The following is a 26,531-nucleotide window of genomic DNA, read 5'->3' on the forward strand; positions in this document are numbered from 1 at the left end:
TAGAGCATTGCCTTTGTACCTGAACTTTGATTTTTCCTTCCCATATACTGCATAGCGGGAACAAATTCTGTTTGACATGGTGGTGAGTATGGATAGAGTCTTTCTTTCTAATCTCTGGAACAGAAAGGAGAAGAACTGCATTAGGCACAGATTGATTCCTTTACTTGTAGTCTATGGGAGCATTCCTATCAGTCAGCGTGTCATTCAGTTTATTATTCTAAATGAGTCAAAATATCCCCATTAACTTTCAGTGGTGTTCAGTACCAAGCAAAGATGAAATGATACAGTTTTCCTAGATGACCACTATCACAGTAATTCTCAAACTTTTGTACTGCTGACCCCTTTCACATAGCAGGCCTCTGAGTGTGACCCCCTTATAAATTAAAAACACCTTTTTATATGTTTAACACTATTATAAATGCTGGAGGCAAAGAGGGGTTTGGGGTGGAGGCTGACAACTCACGACTTGCCATGTAATAACCTCACAACCCCCTGTGGGGTCCTGATCCTCAGTTTGAGAAGCCCTGGGCTATCATTTGTGGTCCTTCAGCTTTGTGATGGATCAAGGAGATATTTATATAGTCCTTAGGCTCATGTAAAATGTCCTGTCACCTCAGGTACTCCAACTGGAGCCCCTTCTTCCTGTCATGAATACTCTTTTTGTTGGTTGCAATGCTGACAAATTGCAGCCCTCTTCTCTGTCCTGAGGAGTGTTAGAAATGCAGGTCTGAATATGTGAACTTGGCAATTCTCAGTAATTTGCATTCCCCTTCCTAGTAATTCTCTTAAGATCAGAATCCTTCAGTGTGGTGATTTGCTATCTTTTACAGACTGGGACCTCTACTTCCTTACCAGGGCTGTCTCTCATCTAGCCAGGCCTGCTTTACTATTTAGCAATATGTGATCCCCTCTCACCAATCTGTGATTCTCCACTCCTGGAGATCCTGATCTCCATGTTGAGAAGCTAGCAGCAGTGATCCTCCCCCTATGGCTCTGGACTGGAGCTTGTGGTGTGCTAGTTATAGGAGTGCTGCTCAATATTAGAATCAGAGAATATCAGGGTCAGAAGGGACCTCAGGAGGTCATCTACTCCAACCCCCAAACAGATCTTTACCCCACATCCCTGAATAGCCCCCTCAAGGATTGAACTCACAACCCTGGGTTTAGCAGGCCAATGCTCAAACCACTGAACTATCCTTCCCTTCTCACTTATATGCATGTTTCACCCAGAGCAGGGAACTCTAAACAAGTGATTCTGGTAGCATCAGACCCACTGAAATCTATTTTCCAACCTTTCTTCTCTCTCAGGTGAGAGTGGAAACAACACCCAACAGGCAGAGAGAGAGAGAGTAAAGATATGACTCTTCCTTCATAGCAGCCAGAAGTGGGACAGACTGAAGCAGCGTTGCATCACACACTTCATGAATCACCATCAGAACACCATGAAGACATAGATTTGTGCAACTTCTTTGAATAGGGAAATTGTTCTCCATTTGCTAAAGTTTGGGAACTACTGCAGTAAATGCTTCAAACCTGCTCCCCTTGTCCTTGGATTTTATGCCTTCATGTGCCATGGCTCCATCTGCTAGCTAAAGACTAGAACTCCTTGTTCTTAGGCAAATCTGCCTGCACATGGCTGCAATAAATACATTGCATGGCATGCCAGAGCTAAATGATATTATCTGTTCTCATGAATAATAGATACTTTTCTTTTGGTACTTCAGCTTTGGAACTATTCCTGTTTCAGCCATAATTGTTTACAATCTCTTTCTGGCTTGCTAACCATCGCACGCTAGATCCTCAGCTGGTGTGTGGAATGGCACAGTGCCGCTGAGGTCCATAAAACAATGCTAATTTACACCAGCAGAGGGTTTGTCTCCAAATGTCTAATACTGAGCAAGCCAAACTGTCAACTTCAGAATTGCCACTAAATCCCTTCTTATGGATCCCTTTAATTCAACAGTTTGGTTGTCTTTGCTTCCTCCCCTCTTTTCCAACAGCTAAATGGAACTAATTGGCTCTCAACATACAAAATAGTTTTCCAGGTTGCTGGAAATGACTGGAGTGATGATTAGCAGCTGCCACTTAGTAGGAAATGAACATCAGGTTTGTGATGTTTACTTAATTTCCCTACAGGCTGAAAGGAAAGGGAATTGGTGCACCTGCCTCCACTGCATTAGCAGCAAACTCTATTCCAATCTGGGTGCATGGTGATGCTAGGAAACCAAATAAAAACTACAGACCCTAAATGCGATCTTCCTGAACTGCACAGCGAGACCGTGTATGGAGGTGGATTCAGAGAAAACCCCCTTTTTGGTACCAGTGGCACAGTAAACTTCTCTCCCTCCTCACTAATTTCCTAGCTCGCTCTCTCCACCAAGGAAATGATTTTGCGTGCTCTCATAGTTTCCCTTAAGGGATTGTGCAGCATACTACAGTGAATCTCCATAGCAATAGATCTCTCACAGAAAGACTCTACGCTATTTGGCTATATTTTGTTTGATGTGTGGCCCACCTCTCTGAACTTTATTCTTTTGTGTTTTTGGCTTCCACATTTGCTCTGCAGCAACATTTCTTTTACCTAAGCTAAAGATCCCTGTAGCACCCCAAAATACTGTGGGGTTTGCTCATCAAGTGGGTTACTACCAGAACAATTGTAACATGAATGTGGGGATAGAGACGTGCTGAACCTGGGTCATATAAGGGTGGCAGCTTGAAAGTGCTGATTGAACCGGTTCACTCAGACTTGCTTTGTTGGTGTGTGTGTGTCTCTATGTGTTTTTATCTGATTCTGGGGCTGGAGGAACCCAGCCCTGAGGAACCGAGGTCCTGCAGGATAGCTCCATTGGGAGGGGACTTGCAGAAGGAAGGAGTAGAGCTCCATATGAACATACAAGTGACACAAGCAGCACATTACAGAACCCCCACCCCCCGAAGAGTAACCTGAATAAATGAGCATAGCCCAAAGTAACTAGCACATCTGGTAACACCAGTGCCAGGTGCTCCAGAGGAAATTAACAGAACAGGTAATCATCAAGTGATCCATCCCCTGTCACTCATTCCTAGCCTCTGGCAAACAGAGGCTAGAGACACCATCCTTGCCCATCCTTGCTAATAGCCATTGATGGACCTATCCTCCATGAATTTATCTAGGTCTTTTTTGAATGCTGTTATGGTCTTGGCCTTCACAACATCCTCCGGCAAAGAGTTCCACAGGTTGACTGTGCATTGTGTGAAGAAATACTTCCTTTTATTTGTTTTAAACTTGCTGCCTATTAATTTCATTTGGTGACCCCTACCTCTTGTGTTATGAGAAGTAGTAAACAATACTTCCTTATCTATTTTGTCTACACCAGTCATGATTTTATAGACCTTAATCATATCTCCCCTTAGCCATCTCTTTTCCAAGCTGAAAAGTCCCAGCCTTATTAGTGTCTCCTGATACGGAAGTCGTTCCATACCTCTAATAATTTTTGTTGCCCTTTTCTGAATCTTTTCCAATTCCAATATATCTTATTTGAGATGGGGCAACCACATCTGCACACAGTATTCAAGATGTGGGCGTACCATGGATTTATATGGAGGCAACATGATATTTTCTGTCCTATTATCTATCCCTTTCTTAATTATTCCCAAAATTCTGTTCATTTTTTTTGACTGCCACTGCACATGGAGTGGTTGTTTTCAGAGAACTATTCACAATGACTCCAAGATCTCTTTCTTCAGTGGTAACAGCTAATTTAGACCCCATCATTTTTTATATATAGTTGGGATTATGCTTTCCAATGTGCATTTCTTTTCATTTATCAACTTGAAATTTCATCTGCCATTTTGTAGCCCAGTCACCCAATTTTGAGACATCCTTTTGTAGCCCTTTGCAGTCTGCCTGGGTCTCAACTATCTTTAGTAATTTTGTATCATCTGGAAATTTTGCCACCTCATTGTTTACCCCTTTTTCCAGACCATATATGAATATGTTGAATTGTACTGGTCCCAGAACAGATCTATGCGGGACACCACTATTTAACTCTCTCCATTCTGAAAACTGACCATTTATACCTACCCTTTGTTTCCTATCTTTTAACCAATTATCAATCCATGAGAAAACCTTCCCTCTTATCCCATGGCACCCTACTTTGCGTATGTGCCTTTGGTGAGGGACCTTGTCAAAGGCTTTCTGAAAATCTAAGTACACTGTATCCACTGGATCCCCTTGGTCCACTTGCTTGTTGACCCCCTCAAAGAATTCTGGTAGATTGGTGAGGCATGATTTCCCTTTACTAAAACCATGTTGACTCTTCCTCAACAAAATTATGTTCATGTATATGTCTGACAATATTGTTCTTTATTATAGTTTCAACCAGTTTGCCTGGTACCAAAGTCAGGCTTACAGGCCTGTAATTGCCGGGATCACCTCTGGAGCCCTTTTTAAAAATTGATGTCACATTAGCTATTCTCCAGTCATCTGGTACAGAAGCTGATTTAAATGGTAGGTTACTGACGACAGTTAGTAGTTATGCAATTTCACATTTGAGCTCCTTCAAAGACAATTCTGAGTGTGACAAGATCGAGGTTTACATAAGAGAGATATTTTTTGATTATGCTGCAACCAAACCCCTTATTGAGCTCATTTTCATCATGTGTGGCAGCATCTTAGTGACAGCTGGTAAGACGACGAGAGTTGTGTGAAATGTTCACAGTGAAACATATGGAGTGGACTTTGGAAAAATTTAGATTTTCTATCAAAATTAATGATTTAGCAAGGTCCTGATGTGGAACTTAATGGTTTTAGCTGAGTTTCATTTGGAGTGTTGGGGTTTGACTTCAAGTAATACATATTAAAGGAGTGCAAACCCCAGGGGATCAAATGCAGAGCAAATGTTCCCTTGCTTCCTCATGAAGCAAAACTGGCGAGAGCCAAACCGCTTAGTCATGATTAAAAGTCAGTGGATACCAGGACTGAATCGCTACATCCTTTGGTAGCCTTCCAAATGACACCCTGAACCACTGTTCTATACAGTACATATAATTTATGATGCATGGTGCTGCATTTTGCACACACACCGCCATGCCACTGGGATAGGGACTGTATCAAGATTAAAGAACCGATAGAAGAGACAACTTTTTAAAAAAAGTTTTAGACTTGTTTTGCTGTAGAAGTTGGCAGGAAGCAAGTGAAGGAGGGACACACTTACCTCTTTCAAGAAGCATACAGTAGGGCTTGGTGAAATGCAGCAAGTCCCAACCATGGACAAGTAACTCTTTATAGAACCCACTAATACAGGCAGTGGGGCTTGTCCATAGTTACTGGAATATTCATGCGTAAACCTAGAAAAGAGACAGTACTTGGCTGGAGGATTTGTTAACTCAGAAGGATTTTCAAAGACATCTAAAGGGATCTGATACCTAATTCTTAAAGAAAGTCAATAACGTTCTAAGAGTTGGGCACCTGACTTCCTTCTGGGCTTCTGAAAATCCCACTCCAGTGTTTTTGCAAGTGTAACATATGCTATTTTCCATTTTTTTTAAATGGTTGTAGCCATGAACACATAGCAGTCTGCCCATATAAACCAGTTCACAAAAATGGGCTTAAACCCATGTGAATGAGTCACTGCTCCACTAACTGAGATCAGAACAGAAATACCCCAACAAGTTTGTTTCTTCGTATAGATTTTTTGATGATCAATACAGTTTGTGAGGTCAGCCTGACCTGACAGAGTCTTCATCACTGTCATGGTATTAAAAAAATATTACATTGGCTGGTTTAATAGCTTCCTGATTAGTTTCAGATAAATTAATAAATGGTTTAATAAATTGCATTTTTGTCATGCCTGGCATCTGCCAAGCCCGATGAGCGAATTAGCTGGGCTAGCAAGAAAAGATAAATACGTGGAGCTAGGTCATGGCCCTGTGCATCAGTGGAATGCGTGAGAGGACAGAGGAGAGACTCTGTAGTGCCTAAGTCATAGGGAGGGAGACGTTATGATTGTATAAAGCATAATGCCAACAGGGGAGCTATGGTCATGTCCCTTCCTATCCACTGTAGGCCTGTGAGTGCGGGCCATAGTTCTAACTGCCTCTCCCACACAACTTACTGCCATATTATTGCTGCTTTCTCTGTTACAGGGATGCATCCTCTCCCCAGCCTAGCCGTGCACCCACACAGAGGTGGCTCTAAATTTAGTACACAAGCTCCAAATTTTCCCTGGTTTTGCTTGGGTGAAATGTCAGAGATAACGGATCTCTGTTTTATCCCTGGAGCATGAGACAGTTGCTTCCTTGACAGGCAATCACACTGGACACTTTATCTTGTTGTTTGGTTACATTTTCTCAGGTTATTAAGCAGCTAGCACCAGGAGAAGGAAAGAAATCATAAAAGTAAATGCATTCATAAATCTAACAATAAACAGCAGCGTAAGTCCAAAGTTGGCAAACTTGGGTACTTAACATCAGACAATTCATTCGCACATCGATGTGTCTAGGGAGAGATTTGCAGAGAGATTTGCAAAGACAATCACATACTTTTGATAGTCAGTGGGGGCTGTGTGATTAAATCACTGTTGTACCTTCGAAAATCTCTCTCTAAAGCATCTAAAAAGAAATGTTACTATCAATCTCTACAGAGAGATTCAGGGCCAGATATTAGGGTTTAAAGATGGAGACAGGTGTCTAGCAGAATTTATAAAAATGTCTACATGCTTTAGGGGCCTATCTCCCATTCATGTCAATGGGAGATAGGTACCGGACTCAGCTAGGCATTGCAATTCTTTTGTATTAGGTGCCTATCTGCAGGTTTAAGTACCTAAACACCTTTGAATATCAGACCCTCAGTCTCCATGTTAGTCCCTCAGGAGAACCCAGGAATGCAACAATAAGTCAGAGATCCAGGATTTAGAAAGGGCTTTCTGCTTCCCCACTCCCCCTTTCTTTTCCCACCATCTCTCCACCACATGAGTCAGAACAAACAATAGTCCTAACTTCATGAACCAAGACACATGCAGCCTTTCATGGTGCCTTCTGACCACCAACTACTAACATCCAAGCAGAAGATACTCTAAAAACTGCATTGCTGAGAGGCACCATGGAGACCCTTCTTCAGATCGCACAGCACCCAGAAGGACACTTCGACCACATTGTCTTTAAGAACGTTATTGCTACACCATGTAATATTTTATTAAGCTAAGCCATGGTCCTTTCTGCCCCATGATGAGTGAAGCACATCCCCAGGGACTGTGGTTCTAACCTTGGCACACATAGTGGGTAGGCGAGAAAGGTTTTTTGTACCCTTGCAGCCTTGTGCATCCATGCAGAAGCCAGAGACAATAAAGCACACAAGATAAACTTCTATCCGGTGTTAAGCCCCACTTACACTTGTCTGCATCCCAACCATTCGTCAGACAGAAAAAACAGAATCTGACTAGTTGACTAGTGAATGAATTTGTTTGAAATTAAGGAATTTAATGTTGTTCTCAGGATATATTCAAGATGTGTAAAGTTCATAAGCTAAACTCTTAGTGTTTATGCGACTCCGACAGACAGCAGTGTGCGGGATTGAACCTGGGGCCTCTGGAGCTTAAAACATGAGCCTCCACCGCATGCACTACAAGTCAACTGGCTGTTAGTTAAAACGCTTGAGCAAACTCATTAATCCATCTATCTCCCTCTCTCTCTCAGTGGTCTTGGTGCCACTAGATGGAACAGAACACCTCACCCAGGAGGTGTGTGAGTTACACTTACCTATCTGCAAAATCCTGGGGGTCCTTCTTGAAGGCCTCACAGAGTTCTTCATTCGATGGCTCCACGTATGAAGGGAACTCTTTGGGCGGTTGGTGCAAGGCAGCCAGACAGAGCTTTCGCTCTAACCCTTGCTGTGTACAGCAAGCTGCAATCCCTGGGTGATCAGGATAAGGAGCGTTTTCATCGCAGGACTTGGCAGACAGCGCTGAAGACTGGGGCAGGGTGGAACGGAAGGAAAGGAAATGAAGGAACATTAATGTCCAAGTTCTCAGTCTAGCAGTAATTATAGTTTTCACATTCTTTAAGTAAAACATTGCCCCTGTCTATAGATGAAATCCACTTCTGCACACAACTCAAAGAAGCGGGCTCTGTGGAGGAGCTCTGTGGTGGGTTGGGCTGGTGATACCTCATCTTGAGGACATAAGCACTGGTATGTTGTACAGAACCACAGTGTCATTACCTTGTTCCTCTGTGCTGGCTGCAACCCCTCCCAGGCACTTATGGAGTTTATTGGGGGCACGTTATTTAGTAATTCATTGCATACCCATGAATGTACCACAATATACTTTGTCAATGTAATATAGTCTTAGTAACATGAGATTTCCCCTTCTGCTATTCATTCTCTGGTGAGAAGAGGGACAAGATAATTTTTTTTTGGGGGGTAGGGGAGAGATGAATGAGTTGTGAGAGAATTTTGTTAACCATCTTGCCTAACCACTTGTTAAGCACTGTAGCTCTGGCCACATTCTGACTTTTGTAAAGCCAGCTTCTGTTCAAGGTGTTTCTCAGAAGTTGATAACACAAAACATGCATTAAAAGGTATCTGACCCAAACGTCTCACACTATCAGCAGTAAAAAACTCAATTGCTTAATGCATAAAGCAAGCACCAAAACTAGTGGGGGTTCCAATGCAAAGCAAGAAAAGAGGAGAACGAGAACCACAGTGGCCGCTTTAGGAAGTCAGTGTTTACCTTCTCTGACCACACAGCTATCTTAGATTAGAAAATACCTGCAGCATTTCAGACACCAGGGTGTGGTAACTGTGGGAAAATATTCCCTTTTTAATTGTAATCACTGTAGAAAGGGGTGGATTCTGGAACCCTGATGAAGGCAAAACTCCCATTGACTTGTTTTAAGTGAGAAGACTGCAGGCTGCAGCTCAAAGTGGATGTGGTTGTGTTGCTTACTGTCTGAGGTAGAAGGGAAAGGTAGGATTTGGGAGGCTGTAGTGCATGGAGCCAAGGAGGCTGTAGGGCACAGACAGGTGAGAGCAGGCCTGTGGGGGAGGTGGAAGCAGATGATCTGCCATTCATGGTCCTTCAATTCTCTGTCCCATGTTAGGAGCATGTAACTGGCATGGAGAGCTACTTAGTCACATAGCAGAAGTAGCCTCCACATAGTGGGTCTGCAGCTCTTCTGGGCCTGGGGTGAGAGTATGAAGATTCCTCACCCACATCTGTGCACAGGCCCATCCCAGTCCAGTCACTCAGGCTTGGCGCTGGCAAGATGGAGCTGGTCTGAAGAGGAAAGAGGCAGGTGTGATTCCAGAAATGGGTATTTAAGTTGGTAGAAGTGGGCCACCTTGTTTCCATGAGGAATTGGTCTGTTAGATATCAGTCATACCAACATTTTTAGTTCTCCAGAAACAGTTAAAACAGAACAGTGATCTGTACTCAGGAAATGTGGCCCAATCCTTTCTGGGGCTCCTCATCCATACTCTGAACATGATTTGTAAAACTGCTTAGCCACTGGCACTAAATAACAACAACATTATTTCTTATGGTCATAAACAGATAGTTAAGGGTTAATATCTTTCATCTGTAAAGGGTTAACAAACAGTGAACCTGGAACACCTGACCAGAGGACCAATCAGGAGACAAGATACTTTCAAATCTCGGTAGAGGGAAGTCTTTGTTTGTGTGTTCTTCTTTGTCCGTGTTCTCTCTGGGTTCTGAGAGGGACCAGACATGTAAGCAGATTCCTCCAATCTTTCTGAAAAAAATCTCTTCTGTTCTAATTTTAGTAAGTACCAGGAAAAAGATGAGTTTAGTCTTTTGATTGTTTTCTGTATTTGCAAATGTGTATTTTGCTGGAAGTATTTTAAATTGTATTTTGCTGAGGGGAGGCTTCTCTCTAGTGTCTATAGGCTGAAAGACCCTGTAATATACCATCTTGAATTTACAGAGATGATCTTTACTCTTTCTTTCTTTTATTAAAAGTTTTCTTTTTAAAAGACCTGATTGATTTTCCCCTTGTTAAGGCTCAAAGGAAATTGAGTTGGTACTCACCAGGGAATTGGTGGGAGAGAGGAGGGGTGGAGGTGGAATTCCTCTGTGTTTTAAAATTCAAGGAGTTTGAATCACAGTGATCTTCCAGGGTAACCCAGGGAGGGGAAGCCTGGGAGAGGCAACGGTGGGGGAAAGGGTTTACTTTCCTTGTGTCAAGATCCAGGGGATCTGGGTTTTGGGTCTCCAGGGAAGGTTTTGGGGGGACCAGAGTGTACCAGGCACTGTAAGTCCTGGTTGGTGGCAGCATATTAGATCTAAGCTGGTAATAAAGCTTAGAGGAGTTCATGCTGGTACCCCATCTTTTGGACTCTAAGGTTCAGATGGGGGATTTACGCCATGACACTTATATAACACTTCTCATTTTTAGATCTCGAAGCACTTTACAGAGGAGGTCTGTCATAACCTTAGTCCCAGATTTGGACCTTAGCGTCCAAAATATGGGGGTTAGCATGAAAACCTCCAAGCTTAGCTACCAGCTTGGACCTGGTACTTGCTGCCACCACCCAAAAAATTAGAGTGTTTTGGGGCACTCTGGTCCCCCTGAAAAACCTTCCCTGGGGACCCCAAGACCCAAATCCCTTGAGTCTCACAACAAAGGGAAATAATCCTTTTTCCCTTCCCCCCCTCCAGGTGCTCCTGGAGAGATACACAGACACAAGCTCTGTGAAACTACACAGAGTGACTCCCCCTCTCTGTTCCCAGTCCTGGAAACAAAAAGTACTTTCCTCTTGACCCAGAGGGAATGCAAAATCAGGCTAGCAAATCCAACACACACACAGATCTCCCCCCTGATTTCTTCCTCCCACCAATTCCCTGGTGAGTACAGACTCAATTTTCCTGAAATTTCCCAGTAAAGAAAACTTCAACAGGTCTTAAAAGAAAGCTTTATATAAAAAGAAAGAAAATACATACAAATGGTCTCTCTGTATTAAGGTGACACAATACAGGGTCAATTGCTTAAAAGAATATTGAATAAACAGCCTTATTCAAAAAGAATACAAATCAAAGCACTCCAGCACTTATATTCCTGCAAATACCAAAGAAAAGAAACCATATAACTTACTATCTGATCTCTTTGTCCATACACTTAGAAACAGAAGATTAGAAAACAGAACTACTTCTCCAAAGCTCAGAGAAAGCAGGCAGACAGAAAACAAAGACTCAGACACAAACTTCCCTCCACCCAAAGTTGAAAAAATCCGGTTTCCTGATTGGTCCTCTGGTCAGGTGCTTCAGGTGAAAGAGACATTAACCCTTAGCTATCTGTTTATGACAAGGTCACAATGATTATCCTCATAGTACTGATGGGGAAACTGAGGCACAAGGTGGGACAGTGACTTGCCAAAAATAAAAAATAGAGATGGCCCCAACCCAAAAGCTTGGATCAGGATACCCCAATCTTTTGGCAACATGAGGGTATGTGTATTGTTCCTTTAAATATGTGGCAAGGTGCCAGCGGCAGGTTCTAGGCAGGAGTTCTGAAATGAAGCATAGGGTTGGAGAAAAGAGGGGTCACAGTAACTTTAGGGATAATACCATTTCCCTAATTCCAGGAAAATTTTACCCTTTCTGTGACTCTTAACAACCATGACAGAACAAGCTGCTTGAAATCTGGATCCAGACCTGATTTTTGCAGCTGGATCCCAGCTCTATTAAATCCCATTAATGTTAATAAGAGTTATGTGTATGCACTGAACAGACAAACCCCACCACCTTTCAGCCACAGTCAGCGTTACCTTTTAAATTAATTTCAAGATGCTTCCGTTTGTATTCACCTCCCCCCAGACTTCTCCACCATTTTCACCTGAAACTTTCATTGGAATGTAAACAGCATTGCATATACATAACTGTACATAAATTGGAAGCATCACATTGTTTCTCTCTGGTAAGCATGTAATGATATGGTTATGTGCAATATATTATTCAGCCAGTAGATGCCTCTGTATGCCATTCAGAATTCTAGATAGTGCTCTTGGGAAACTGCATAATGAATTGTCAGTCAAATATATAGATACTAAATAATGTTAGAGACATGAATATTATATGTAGTACTATAAGACAATAGAAAGGAATTTGTGTGTGTCTCTCTGCTGATGCAGCATTCCTGAATGTAGCTGGAAAAACTTCAGGGTTGTATAAACTCTGAAACCTGATTTGTGTGTTTTGCTTTGTAAAACCGTGGTCTGTGTAATTAGCAAAGTGAAACAGAGCATCATGAGGGAATTGTTAATTTTAAGGTGCTCCCAAGACAAGCTGACAAGCAAAAACTCAAGGCCACAAAAACAGGCAAGTAAGATCAAAACAACTGGAACGAGCCAGTGGGACCAACAGCAGAGAACAGATGATATAAGTAAGACAAGTGTTAGCAAGGTAAGCAAAAATGTTTTTGTTTGGGTTAATTATTGTGATTTGTGCATAAAAATGTTTAGTCAGGGGTTTAGAATGGATAAGTTCACAGATGAAGTAACTTGGTAACTGAATCTGCGCCAAGCTATGTAATAGGGTATAAAAATAGTGACTGACAACAAGAGAGTGGAGGAAAAAAAGGAGAAGAACATAGCAGAGACCAGAGTCTTGGAAAAAATCTCCCTCTCCCCAGAAGAGGTCATTTATAGCTGGTAATAGCATTGTCTTAAAATGTACAAAATAAATGTTACAAGAAAATATTTAAGCCTAAATTGGAATGGATCTCCTTTGTCATCATACAGGATGGGGCCTGGTAGACAAGGGAGAAAAAGCTGAGACCAAAGCTGTATGGAAACTGGTTTGTTTTGTCTGTCTATCGTTAGAAGCTGTTTTCTTTAATAAATACACTGTGTTTAAGATACTATGATTCTATAGAGCATGACTTACCCCAATTTCATAGCAGTTGGGGTCGGCTCCTTTGACACAACATGTTTCTGCCAGGGAGACCACCTCTTTCACAAGGTGACTGATCTCTTCAAAGGTGGCATTGGAGAATTTCTTGCTGTTCATGATGATTACTCTGAGAACAAACAGGAGGCAAAGATCTCATGGCAAGTTTGGGGAAATGTTTACTTTTCACTGAAACCCTGTTGACATAAATCTGTCTGACTGCAGTTACAAGTTTTATATGAAGAACAGCAACTCTGGGTCTGAAATAAGAATGAACTTTTTCTTTTAAAGCAACATTTTGACTTCTTTAAATGTCATTGGAATCTGTGCTATAGCCGCAGAGCCTTATTTTCAACATGCCTGTATCCAGGCTTCCAGTTTGCTCCCACAGCTTTGCAGCCAGAAGTAATTGTGGACACGGATTTCCTCCTATAATTATCTATGAATACATCTGATGTCACATACATGCCTAAGCACTGATAGTCACTGCAGATCAGGCAGTTAAATGTCTAAGGGTACATCTAAACTGCAGCTGGGAGCGTGTTTCCCAGCTCACATAGACACGTGCTAGTGCTGCTCCACCTAGCTTGCTAAAAATAGCAGTGCAGCTCAAGTCAGAGAGACACTGTCATTAAAGTAGAAGGCTGGGATTTTCAAATCCTAAGGGAGCTAGGCACCCACATTCCATTAAAATGCAATAGGATTTAGGTAATTAACTTCTTGTGAAAATTCAAGGCAGACAAACAACTTACAGTCTAAGGCCCTGATCCTGCAAACATGCAGGTGTTTAACTTTATTCATGTGAGTGGTCCCACTGAAATCAATAGGACTCCCCATTTAGAAAGTTTAATTATAATTAAACCTTCTAACATTATTTTTTCTTTTTATAATAATTTTCTTTAACTAGGTTTGTGTGCTGTGTCTTAGCACCCTGGGTTCAAAGTCAACGCTTCAGTGTTCTGGGGGTACATACAGAGATCGGAAGTTGTCTTTCCCCAGGCTGTTGAATTCTTGACAGACTTTGTCCCGTACATAGTCTCGACCTGCAAAAATCAGTCATAGGAGGATTTATGATCAGTTACTTGTTTTGATAAAACAGAACACAGAAGAAAAACAAAGCATATCTCACTCTGTCCTCTGGAAGACAAAGATGGGCTTGAGTGAGACCAAAACAAAAAACACACCATAAAAACCCTACCCAAACAACATATTCTACTGCACACATCTCTCCTTTTGGGAAAGGAGGAGAGAACAGAACAACCTGACAAATGTTAGTCACATCCCTTACTGAGGTGAGATGCTCAGATCCATCGTGATGAGCATAGTATAAAAACCTATTTATAGTAGAATTTATGTTCTTGAGGGTCTGGTCCAAAGACCACTGAAGTCCATAAGAGTCTGTTACTTCAGTGGGCTTTAGATCAGGCTCTTCTTTCCAAAATGAGAAGATGAGAGAGAGAGAGAGAGAATTAATGTTGGTTTATTTTTTAAACGAAAAGGGGATGACATGTCTATTCCCATATTCCAGCCCTCTCTTCTGGAAAAAGAAAAAACATATTTTGCCCACTATTATAAGTAGAAAATAACTGTCTAGGTGCACATGTTGTTAGGGTATCTTTGTAGAAAAGCAGTGGGGTGAAATTCACCCATGCCGAGGGCCAGCATCAATTTTCTAAGTACAGTATCAAAGAATTCCCTCGTAAGCCCTCAAAATAGGATTCTAGTGGCGCAGAAAGCTTGTGCAGGCCCGCTGCATGGGGATGAATTTTATCCCTATAGGATTTAATACAAAATAACATAGGATGGTTCAAAATAGCTTACGGAGTTCAATACAGGATTCTATCCCTGCTGCGGAATTCCACAGAATGGTATAAAACAAACCAACTCCTCAAACAATCCCCTGAAAAGCCCCACAACTCTACAAAGAACATATTTCTCTGTTAAATTTGACACTGTAGGCTCAGAGTAATTTTCACAGAATTCTAATTAATTTTCATAAAACCCTATTGATTCCACCCCTAGTTAATTCAGTAGCACGGTTCTATGAAGTGTATTTGTCCACACAAAAAAGGTACATGCTGAACTTTGAAAATCAAGATAATTTGGACAGCCCCATAATAGCTCAGGTACAAAAAATATATTATAAAGTACTACTCAGAAGGTGGTTTCCATCTCTAGCAAGCATCTGACTTCCTGCTATTTCTTACAAAAACTAGTTTTGTTTCCAGTTTCAAATGAGCTTTTGAATCGTCTTCTGCTTATCACAGAAATCGGGTGGAATCACTACCATCTGCCTGCCATAAACGCAATAGCAATGGATCCTGTAACATTGTCTTCCCGGTATGCTGGCTGATGTCCTTTTTAATAAGCAGATTTTCCCGTATGAATGTTTGTAATGGAAAAGCAGGCCCATTTGAACAGCAGAAGTGGGTTCTGTGACCATACTGTACTTATCCAGGAAGAAAAAAAGGCAGACAAAACATGTATGAAAGGCCTGCTGCCTCAGAGAGCCGGAGCCCTGAGAAGTGACACAGGCAAACTTAGGAAAGCCGGTTATACCACTCAAAAGCATGAAGATGAAGGCAAGGTGACACAGTGCAGAACTCCACTAAAACAAAAGAACATGGATTATGAACCCCTGCAAAAGCTTTTTTTAAACTCCTGGGTTAAGAATAGTATAGCTGCCGCTGCTGCTTTTTATTCTGCAGTAGCTAACACAGCAGAATCAGTATTGCTTTCTTCCCGGCTCTTACTTACACCTGTGTAAAAACCAATGTCTCCCCACTAATTGAGGCTGGGGGGAAGTGTGTGGCTTAGACTCCCTTGTTGTTCCTTGGCACTAGATATAACAGTGTAAAGTTGCTGTAGTGCAGTGGAGAATACCTTCCTTGCCCCCATAGGTAGGGGACATGAAGCATAATGAGCTCTATTAATAGACAGAGCTCCACTAAGGACTGTCTGGAGGTTCCCATAAGACTGCACAACTGAGAAAAGCTTACCTAATGCATCACTGATGTTCTGTGACACACTCTTAGTAAACAAAAACAAGTTTCAGAGTAGCAGCTGTGTTAGTCTGTATCCGCAAAAAGAACAAGAGTACTTGTGGCACTTAGAGACTAACAAATTTATTTGAGTATAAGCTTTCGTGGGCTACAGCCCACTTCTTTGGATGCATAGAATGGAACATATAGTGAGGAGATATATATACACATACAGAGAACATGAAAAGGTGGGAGTTGTCTTATCAACTCTGAGAAGCCAATTAAGAAAGAGAAAAAAAACTTTTGAAGTGATAATCAAGATAGCCCAGTACAGACAGTTTGATAAGAAGTGTGAGAATACTTACATGGGGAGATAGATTCAATGTTTGTAATGGCTCAGTCATTCCCAGTCTCTATTCAAGCCTAAATTGATTGTATCTCATTTGCATATCAATTTGAGTTCAGCAGTTTCTCCTTGGAGTCTGTTTTCTGTTGCAAAATTGCCACCCTCAGGTCCGTTACTGAGTGACCAGACAGGCTAAAGTGTTCTCCTGCTGGTTTTTGAATGTTATGATTCTTGATGTCAGATTTGTGTCCATTTTGAGGAGTCCTTGTGGCACCTTACAGACTAACAAATTTATTTGGGCACAAGCTTTCATGGGCTAAAACTCACTTCATCAGATTCATGGAGTGGAAAAATACAGGCAGGTATAAATACGCCGTGCATGAAAAGTTGACTTACCAAGTGGGGGAGTCAGTGCTAACGAGCCAATTCAATTAAGGTGGAAGTGGGCTATTCTCAGTTGACAAGAAGGGGTGAATATCAAGGGAAGGAAAATCACTTTTGTGGTGCTAATGAGGCCAATGTAATCAAGATGGCTCATTTCAAACAGTTAACAAGAAAGTGAGAGTACCAGCGCGGGGAAAATTAGTTTTTGTAGTGACCCAGTCATTCTCAGTCTTTATTCAGGCCTAATTTGATGATGTTCAGTTTGCAAATTAATTCCAGTTCTGCAGTTCCTCGCTGGAGTCTGGTTTTGAAGTTTTTTTGTTGAAGAATTGCCACTTTTAAGTCTGTCATTGAGTGTCCAGAGAGATTGAAGTGTTGTTCTACTGGTTTTTAAATGTTATAATTCTTGATGTCAGATTTGTGTCCATTTATTCTTTTGCATAGAGACTGTCCGGTTTGGCCAATGTACATAGAAATAAGTGGGTTTTAGCCCAGGAAAGCTTATGCGCAAATAAATGTGTTAGTCTCTAAGGTGCCACAAGGACTCCTCGTTGTTTTTGCTGATACAGACTAACATAGCTACCCCTCTGAAACCTGTCACTCTTAGTAAACACTTCACCTCAGGCTGAATGCACATGGAGCGTCTACATTCTTCTCTGTAAGGCACTTAATAGGTACTACTGGGCATTTTCAGAATGTATAGAATCATAGACTCATAGACTTTAAGGTCAGAAGGGACCATTATGATAATCTAGTCTGACCTGCACAATGCAGGCCACAGAATCTCACCCACCCACTCCTGTATCAAACCTGTGTCTGAGCCATTGAAGTCTTCAAATCAAATGAAGCTTGAAAAAATCAGAGGGAAAATGACAGCATTTTTAAATACAGAACCTCATCTTGTTTGCCTGATGAGATTCCAGTTTGCTCAGTGTCTGATCTGTCTTCATTTGAACAATTCAAGCTACTAGTAGGGCTGGAATGATCCAGTCATTTCATCTACCTCTTTGCTGCGTTACACTCACATTTATCTATTTTAGATGGCAGCAGAGAATGATGCTTGAAGCTCTTCATGCTAGAGGCCATTCTTCATGCACAGGTGTCACGAGGCAATTCTCTGCTTAGGGAACATTTCATTGGAAAAAAAAAAAGCGGGCAGACAGAAATGGCCAATTTCCAGCTGAGATAAACATAGAATCAGGGCATCTCTGCCATGAAAAGCACTGGCAAACACAAAGTTTTCTTTGTGAGTGTTTGTGAAAATTTTAACTTGGCCACAAAATGAAAAGTGGGGAGCTTAGCATAATGCTAATTGGAACCGGTTTTACAGTGAGCTAGATTTTTGGCTTTGCCACAAGCCTGAGGGATGGGGTGTAAAAGCAACCCAGTTCCTTTCCACCTCCCCCACTTACTTCTGGCAGAGAGTCATTTGTTGCTAGCCTACCTTAGTAGCAAATTTTAACCGCTCCTGCACTGATCCAGCAGTGCTGGCTTGTGCATTGGCTCCGCCCATTTCCCTCCCATCCCCACCTACCTGCTTGGTGTTTCCAGTGGGACTACTCATGGAGTTATGTACTACACAATGCAAGTAATGGTGGCAGAGTTGGGCCCTTGGAGTACTAGGGAAGGGCAAGGATCCCAGTGTGGGTGGGGAAACCAGTCTGGAAATAAATGTATTGTCATTGTGGTGAAAGACTTTGTTTAAAATCAATGGGAGACCCATTCAAGGGTATAATTTAGACCTCAGTTTCCAATATGATAGATTTAATATTTTTTAAAAAACTTTTCTTCATCCCTAGCTGAATTTTAAAACACGTGCTCAATATTTCCGATAAATAAATGATTCCCCCCCCATTTCTTTTCATTTAGCCATCGATATACAATGCCCAGTGCAGGACACAGGTTATTAGCAATCTGAGGGACAGTCCCATTAACCTGACCCCCACACAAAAAGGCTTTGTCAGTGTGAGGTTAAAACCGCAGGAACCTATCAGTGATCTGAGTGTATAGAACGTTCCATGAATGTTGGAGTCAGAAAACCATTTCAAGGTATGGTGAGTCACCAAGTGACCAAATCACTGAGCCCCAGGGCTTACAGGAGTGAGAGAAAGGAAAAGAAGATCACATGACCTCTCCCTTCTCTTCCATTCCATCCTCCTCCCTGGGCCCACACAGAGGACAAGAGCTTGGGGATTCTTCACTGCAAGGGAATCCCTGTTCTCTTTGGGGCCGGGGAAGTAGTAGGAGGTGGCCAGACTGAGAAAGAGTGGAAGCATTTTTCTTTTTTTTTGCCCATTACAAATCAAAACAGAACATATACTAGAGAGTGTTAGAATCTTTCTTTAGGGAAGGAGAGCAAAAGGAAAGAAAGAGAGAAGACAGCACTGCTGCATTTCAGTTTGTTACAGAACTCACTGGCTATATTTGATCAGGTTTCTGGAAGACCCATTCATGTTTTTCATATGGAATGCGGTTGTAGCTCTGAAGTCTGTGTTTACACATCTAAATAAAATTATAGCCCTAGTTTCAAAGGGCTGAGAACCAGCAGCTCCCATTCACCCCTAAAGAAAATTGCATACAAAATGTGTGCACATTACAATTTAACGCGTGACATTCTTTTAGCCTAGTCTGGCTAATCCTGAAAAATGTGGTGTCATGTCTGATAAGAAATGAATATAATTGTTCTCTGTCTTCTCTTACTTACTAGTACAAATAAAGAGTAGGTTTTGTTTTTCTTTCACGGTACTAACAGATATGTTCTTTTATCACAAAAATAGTATAAAACTTGCTTTACAACTTATTCAGAGAGAAATTAGTATATACTGGAGACTCCCACTGTAGTCAATGCACAAGAGACAGTTTTTTTCAGTGTGTCTTTCAGTGCAAATATAAGTCAATGAAGGGTCTGCAGATGTATCTGCACATCGGGCAGACACGCTCACTTGTTTTTGACACAGTCGGATTTCTTGGCTCGCACTTCTCTTTGGCTTTTCTGTTCTGCTGTTCTCAACGGCTTTAACTGCAGACCAATAGGTTTGCCACCATCTTGATCTATTAGCAGCAGCTTTCCATGTGCTGGGGTCAAGGTGGCCAGCTTTTAAATGGGCTTTGAGAGTGTCCTTATATCATTTTCATTGACCTTTCAGCATACATGCTCCCATTTTCAATTGTCCATAAAATATGACTGTGGGAGGCTTGTATTACCCATATGTACAAGCCCAGTAAAGCTGCACCTGTATAATTAGGGATTGTCCAGGACTTTGATGTTTAGTATCCTGTCTAATCACTTGATGTTACAGATGAGATGCAGCCAGCACACATGAAAACACAAAATATATATACACAGAATACGCAATTATAAATTGCCCTATGGAAGTCCCTAAAACTGTATCAATGAGACCTGAAACCAGTGAGTTTCTGCAGCTTTATGGTATTAATCACATATTGCAGCTGATGCTTTTCTAATCTTAATCTTCCTTTTCTATCCTGTCATTTGATAGTGTCAATTAAAGTCTTTCATTGTTTCACGTTTAAGTCCAAACTTCTGTTTTTCTTACATTAAGGTAGGTGGCCTGTTTATTGGTGGTCCTATCAAAACTCCGTGATATCAAGCTCTTCTCCTTTTTCCTCTTACCTATTTTAATTTTGAGTTTAAGAGTGACTATTATTGAAGGGGTTCCTCCTTTCATTAGTATTAAAAAAGTTCTTAAATTATCAGGTTGGGTGGTAGGTGATGACTGTTTTCCTTCTGGTTTTTATAAGAAACAGGGTTTTCAGGACAATCTAATAAAAAGAGTAAAAGGTTCTCTGAGAGAAAAGGTGGGCTAGAGAATATTTTTTATTGGACTAACTTCTGTTGGTGAGAGAGACGAGCTTTTGAGCTCCACAGAGCTCTTCTTTAGGGGTTATCTGACAGCTGACACCCCATTAGTAGTTCTGTTGAAATCAGTGATGTTACACCAGTGTAAAGCCAATGTGAAAGAAGAAGCAAGCCCAATTAGAGTTTTAGTTAAAGAAATTAGGTAGATGTTCTCTCTTACTTCATCAACTCTATCTATCCATCTGTCTTCGTGTTTTGTATAGTGGCAATCACTGAAGACTAGGATTTTCAAAAGAATTAGGGCTCCAGCTCCCACTGAAAAAAAAATTAAAAGGTGCTTCTGAATATCTCCCTCTCATTGTCTAGAGACACAATTGTCAAAAGTGCCTAACTAACTTTCAGCCTACGTCCCATTGTCTTTTAGTGAGAATGAGGCTGCTAAGTGCCTAAGTCACCTCTGAAAATAGGACTCAGTCTAAGTCATTTAGGCACTTTTAGAAGAAATTTACCCTTGTTTCATTGATGTTAGTCTTTTTCTGTATTGGTCTTTCATTTTTTCAGCTGCAGCACTGGCTGCACAAAGTTGTAGATTGCACCGGATACATGGAAATCAATTGCTGCTGTAATAAGAACCAATAGAGGGTGCTACGAGCCATATATGTTTGAAATAGAGAGCTCTTGATCTGATGTTCAATCTGGAAAATGCACAGGATTGATATTTCTTTTGATAAAGCCATTCAAGAAGTATCAGGCCAGACAGAATCAAAAGGAATTGCTAAAAGTCTTTGCAGCAAGTGAACGTTAATGCTAAATTGCAATGGAGTTGCTATAAAATTATATAGTGTGCCCGCTCATATTACCAAACCTAAGCAGAGAGCACTATGATTCATGTAATTACAGCAAGTGCCAAAGGAACGGTTAATAAGCCACTAATCCCTGTAAAGTGCTATTCATTTTGCTACAAACTGTCTGGGGTGGGATTTGGTGCCAGCAGGCTAAATATCAGTATAATTTCAGAAACTCTGCTGTAACATTTACACTATTTTCATTGTGACTTTGACACCTGGAGAGGAGTTTGGAGTGAAGACAGAATGAATCCAGTTGCTGCAAAAAGCTGAAAGGGTAAAATTTTCAAAAGCACCAAAGTGACTCAGAAGCCCAAGTTCCATTTTCAAAAGTCACTTAGGTAGTTAGGGCCAGATTAGCAAAGGTTTTTAGGTACCTACAGATGTAAATAGGCACCTGGTAGGATCTCAAAAGCACCTAGGGCCATAGGCACCAAGTCTATGGCTGCTCTGGGGCTGGAGCACCCACAGGGAAAAAAAAATAGTGGGTGCTCAGCACACACCGGCAGCCCCATTGATCAGCTCCTCCTCCTTCCCCGCAGCCCTCCCACCCACTGCGGATCAGCTGTTTAGCAGCGTTCAGGAGGGGAGGAGCAAGGGTGGGGCACGATCAGGGGAGGGGGTGGAATGAGGGCTGGAGGAGTTGGGGTGGGGAGGAGCCTTGGGGGAATGGGTGGAGCAGGGGCAGGGCCTGGGGCAGAGCGGGAGTCAAGCACACCTGGGGAAAGTGGAATGTCGGTGCATATGCCTAAGGCCCAGGTAGGTGCCTAAATACCTTTGACTAACTCCCATAGAATTCAGTTACGCACCTAAATACCTTTGAGGTTCTGGGTACAAGTGCCTAACTCCCAACCTAGTCACTTTAGAAAATCCCACTAGGCATCTATTTGCAGCTCTAGGAACCAGAATATCTTTAATGTCTGCCCCTACATCCCATTTTTAAAAATGACTTGGGCATTTAGGAGCCCAAGTCTGATTTACTTTCAATGAGACTTGGACTTTTAAGTCACTTTTGAAAATAGGATTTAAGCACTTTTGAAGAAAATTTCCATGTTCTCTTTTACCCTTAAGCTGTCATTTCTGAAAATACTCGCTCCAGGAGATTCTTTAGAAAATCTGAATCACACAAGAATACGGGGCACCAGGGGGCAGTGAGAAGTGTACAGCCCAGATCACCACCTGGTGGAAATCACCATAGTTCCATTGGAACTTCAATAGAATTAATCTGATTTACACTATCTGGGGGATCTGGCCCACAACATCTAGAAACCAGCTAGTCCTAAAGAAATCAGGGTCTGGTTGAAGACATAAAAGTCCAAGATATACACAAACCCCAAATGGGAACACACTAAAATTAGTATGCCAGATCTTTACCATGTTGTAAAAACCATTCGTGTAGTGAAATTAATGCTCTCTCAAACCTCCCTGTCACGTTTCTTTATCTCTGTTGCAAACAGTTTCAATAATAAAAATGAGAGGACACCAAATGTGCACAGAGTGCAAGGATCTTTGGGATTAAAATGAGTGATATCCCTGTAAATGAAGGACAGTTCAGTGGTAGGCTAAAATTCATACATTTGAAGGCCAGAAGGAACCATTACCATGATCAAGTCTCTGCTAACCCACTGTCTTCAAATGAGGCCCTCAGTTGCACAGATGTGACTGATTTAGAACTTAAACGATTCTGATGGTGATGAATAGAATTTAGCTCACTCTCTCAACTGTGTTGACTCTGCAGAACAAAGCGGCAGAATAAAAAGCAGTGAAAGTTTATTTTCATCATTATTATTATCAGATTCTGAATGCACATAAGTAGCATAGCTTCTTAGCAAGAAGGTGGCATTTTTAGAGGTAAAGTGCATTTTAATGCATCAGCTGCATAGACTTTGCAGGACACAAATTAAATAGATGGATGGGGAAACCCCTTAGTTTCCTGAAATGCTTCGAAGTGCTACTGTTTGCTTTGTGTTTGACATTTTTGATTGTATCCAAGTCTGATGCTATCTGATTATGCTCATTTGTCCCCAACAGACAAGTGATGATTCCGCTGGTGTGGCGAGGAGTCAAGCTATAAGATATTAATCAGTCTGTATCCTGTTAATCTATTAGAGTCAAAGAAGTTTGACCCCTCTCCCCTCTTAGAACAAGTAGCCTCTGAGGGTGACAGCTCTTGGTTAGAACACTTTCCCCTCACAAGTAGAGTGACCATATGTCCCATTTTGGCCGGGACGGTCCCTTTTCTAAGCCCTGTCCTGACTTTTTTCCCGAAAGGAGGCATTTGTCCCGTTTTCTGACTTGATCAGTTGGCAAGAGCAAACAGGACAAATGCCCACTCTTGTCAAAAAACTGGGGTGCAGTGTGGAGGGAGTGAGCAGAGATGCCAGACCCCCACGGCGGGGAGGCAGGGCTGTGGGGGCAGCAGTGTTCCAGCATGAATAGGGGACCCTGCATTGCACAGGGGAGCAACCTGGTTCCAGCAGGGTTCCAGCAACCGAGCCACAGCAGGTGGTGACAGGATTACAGCGACAGGCAATGGCATGGAGGTGCCCTCGGGTGAGCAGCTGGTGGTGTCCCATTTTATCTTTGGGAAATATGGTCACCCACCTCACAACCAAAGTAAACAAAATAAATGTTTTGGCCCTGGAATAGCTGCTCACTGATACACTTTGATATTGTCGCTTAAATCAGCTAAACAGAGACAAAATAAATACAAGATTCACCTCCTCAGTGTTTATCAAATAATTTGATATGTGCTTATAAATAAAGTGTTAATGATAGTCCACCTGCTGTGAAAAGGACACAGAAAATTATAGTAAAAGTGGAGGCTTGGACTCAAACAAAACATACAGCCCTGTTAGGTTATTTCGATATATAAAATGGCTGCTCAGCTCAATCAAATAACCCCTGCTCACTAAGAACCTGACCCAAAGCCCATTGAAATCAGGGGGAAATCTTTTCATTGACTTGCGATCAGGTCTTTAGATTAGGCCCTAGAAGACTATGAAGATGTCAGCACCACAGCCTCTTCTCCTGCCCTCAAAATTCAGCTCCATACAGCTCCTTTTTGCAGAAGAGAGCTCTGAGCAGCACACTGGGCCTCCTCCTCTCTTCTGTGACATAATGGAAGGGAACGAGCATGTTTACCTGCCAAATGTGGTCAGGAAGCATGAGTGGAAGAGATTGGTAACTAGTTGACTTCCTCCAGCCCTGAGCCAGTCCCAGCCTCTTGGAGGGAGCTATGGTTGACTAGGGATATGCATGATTTCAGGGGTATGGCCAACTGGTTAGGGCAGAGCAGGGGAGCAGCTGCTAGAGGCAGCAAGATCTCCTCAGAAATCCATATAGTTGCTGGCAGAACACACTATGGAAATTAATGCTTTCCACAGCAGCACGGATGGTACGTACACCACTCAGGGAATGTCCTCAATTTAGACTCTCCCCTCGAGCTCACCTTGACTAGCTAACGTGTCCACACTATAACTTGTCCTGTCTACACTAGGGTTTTTAAACGTGTTAGCTGTCACATGTTAGCTATCATGTTTTAAATACACACCTTTTTGCTAGTGTAGATGGTGCTTTGAGTGGCATGATATCCGTGATCAGGGTTCAGTTGTAGCAGGACTATTGAGCAGGCTGTGTTTTAGGGAGAAGTAGTCTTCATCTCATAGAATCTCAGTGTGTTACTTATTTAATCAGACATGCTGACACAGGAGTCGGCAACCTCTGGCACATGGCTCATCATGGTAAGCACCCTGGCGGGCAAGGCCAGTTTGTTTACCCGTCGCGTCGCCATGTTTGGCCGATCATGGCTCCTATTGGCCACAGTTTGCTGTCCCAGGCCAATGGGGGTGGTGGGAAGCCGCGGCCAGCACATCCCTTGCCTGTGCCATTTCCCGCCGCCCCCTTTGGCCTGGGATGGTGAACTGTGGCCAGTGGGAGCCGCGGTCCGCCGAACCTGCTGACACGGCAGGTAAACAACCTGGTCTGGCCTGGTGGGGTGCTTACCATGGTGAGCCATGTGCCAGAGGTTGCCGACTCCTGTGTCAGCATGTCTGATTAAATAAGTAACACACTGAGATTCTATGAGATGAAGATTACTTCTCCCTAAAACACAGCCTGCTCAATAGTCCTGCTACAACTGAACCCTGATCACTGACATCATGCCACTCAAAGCACCATCTACACTAGCAAAAAGGTGTGTATTTAAAACATGATAGCTAACATGTAACAGCTAACACGTTTAAAAACCCTAGTGTAGACAGGACAAGTTATAGTGTGGGCACGTTAGCTAGTCAAGGTGAGCTCTAGGGGAGAGTCTAAATTGAGGACATTCCCTGAGTGGTGTACGTACCATCAGTGCTGGTGATCTCTGTGCCAGAGGTTGCCGGCTCCTGTGCTAACACATCACTTCAGCTCTCATTGAAAGATAGCTGGCTCCCTTCAACCTGAAACACATCAGCTGTTTAAGAGGGCACAGAAACACCACCAAGAAGATGAGGACAGAAGTGACAAATCTCTTTTCCAGCTTAACGGCTGTGAGGACCTCCAGATAGTGAAATGGGAATGATCCAACATCAGGACACATAGTTACAGCCTTAATTTTACTGAAAGATGACATAGTATCTTTAATGCCTAAAAGGGGTGAAGCGCTTAGCTTCATTTATGGCTTCTTTTCAGCAATTTTAAAAATCTGACTGGGTTAACAAGGGTATGATACTGATGTGGGAAAAAGCATTTATGTACAGGAGAAAAGACGGTTACTCACCTTTGTAACTGTTGTTCTTCGAGATGTGTTGCTCATATCCATTCCAGTTAGGTGTACGCGCCGCGCGTGCACATTCGTCGGAAAACTTTTACCCTAGCAACTCAGTGGGCCGGCAGGTCGCCCCCTAGAGTGGCGCCACCATGGCGCTTGATATATACTCCTGCCGGCCCACCCGCTCCTCAGTTCCTTCTTGCCGGCTACTCCGACAGTGGGGAAGGAGGGCGGGTGCGGAATGGATATGAGCAACACATCTCGAAGAACAACAGTTACAAAGGTGAGTAACCGTCTTTTCTTCTTCGAGTGATTGCTCATATCCATTCCAGTTAGGTGAATCCCAAGCCTTACAAAGGCGGTGGGGTCGGAGTGAAATGTGGCAGAATAAAACTGCTGAGCCAGAGGCTACAGCCTCTCTTGACTGCTGAACCAGGGCATACTGCGAAGCAAAGGTATGGACCAAGGACCAATGGAGCTTCGTGACAGATCTCGTGGGTAGAAACACGAGCCAGCAA

The 26,531-nt window shown here is 42.4% G+C and overlaps 1 protein-coding gene across 1 annotated transcript in view; it reads right to left on the reverse strand.

Annotated features, from left to right (window-relative positions):
• The window catches only part of GC (GC vitamin D binding protein), an 85,460-nt gene that overhangs the window by 16,913 nt on the left and 42,016 nt on the right, over positions 1-26,531 (reverse strand). Inside the window, exons 2-6 of the mRNA XM_030564149.1 lie at positions 13,855-13,924; positions 12,879-13,011; positions 7,738-7,949; positions 5,196-5,328; positions 20-114 (exon numbers count right to left, since the gene is read on the reverse strand). Coding sequence (XP_030420009.1) covers positions 20-114; positions 5,196-5,328; positions 7,738-7,949; positions 12,879-13,011; positions 13,855-13,924 — 643 coding nt within the window. The remainder of the gene's footprint in view (positions 1-19; positions 115-5,195; positions 5,329-7,737; positions 7,950-12,878; positions 13,012-13,854; positions 13,925-26,531) is intronic.

This window comes from Gopherus evgoodei, chromosome 5 (genome assembly GCF_007399415.2).
Source record: "Gopherus evgoodei ecotype Sinaloan lineage chromosome 5, rGopEvg1_v1.p, whole genome shotgun sequence".
Classification (NCBI taxonomy): Eukaryota; Metazoa; Chordata; order Testudines; family Testudinidae; genus Gopherus; species Gopherus evgoodei.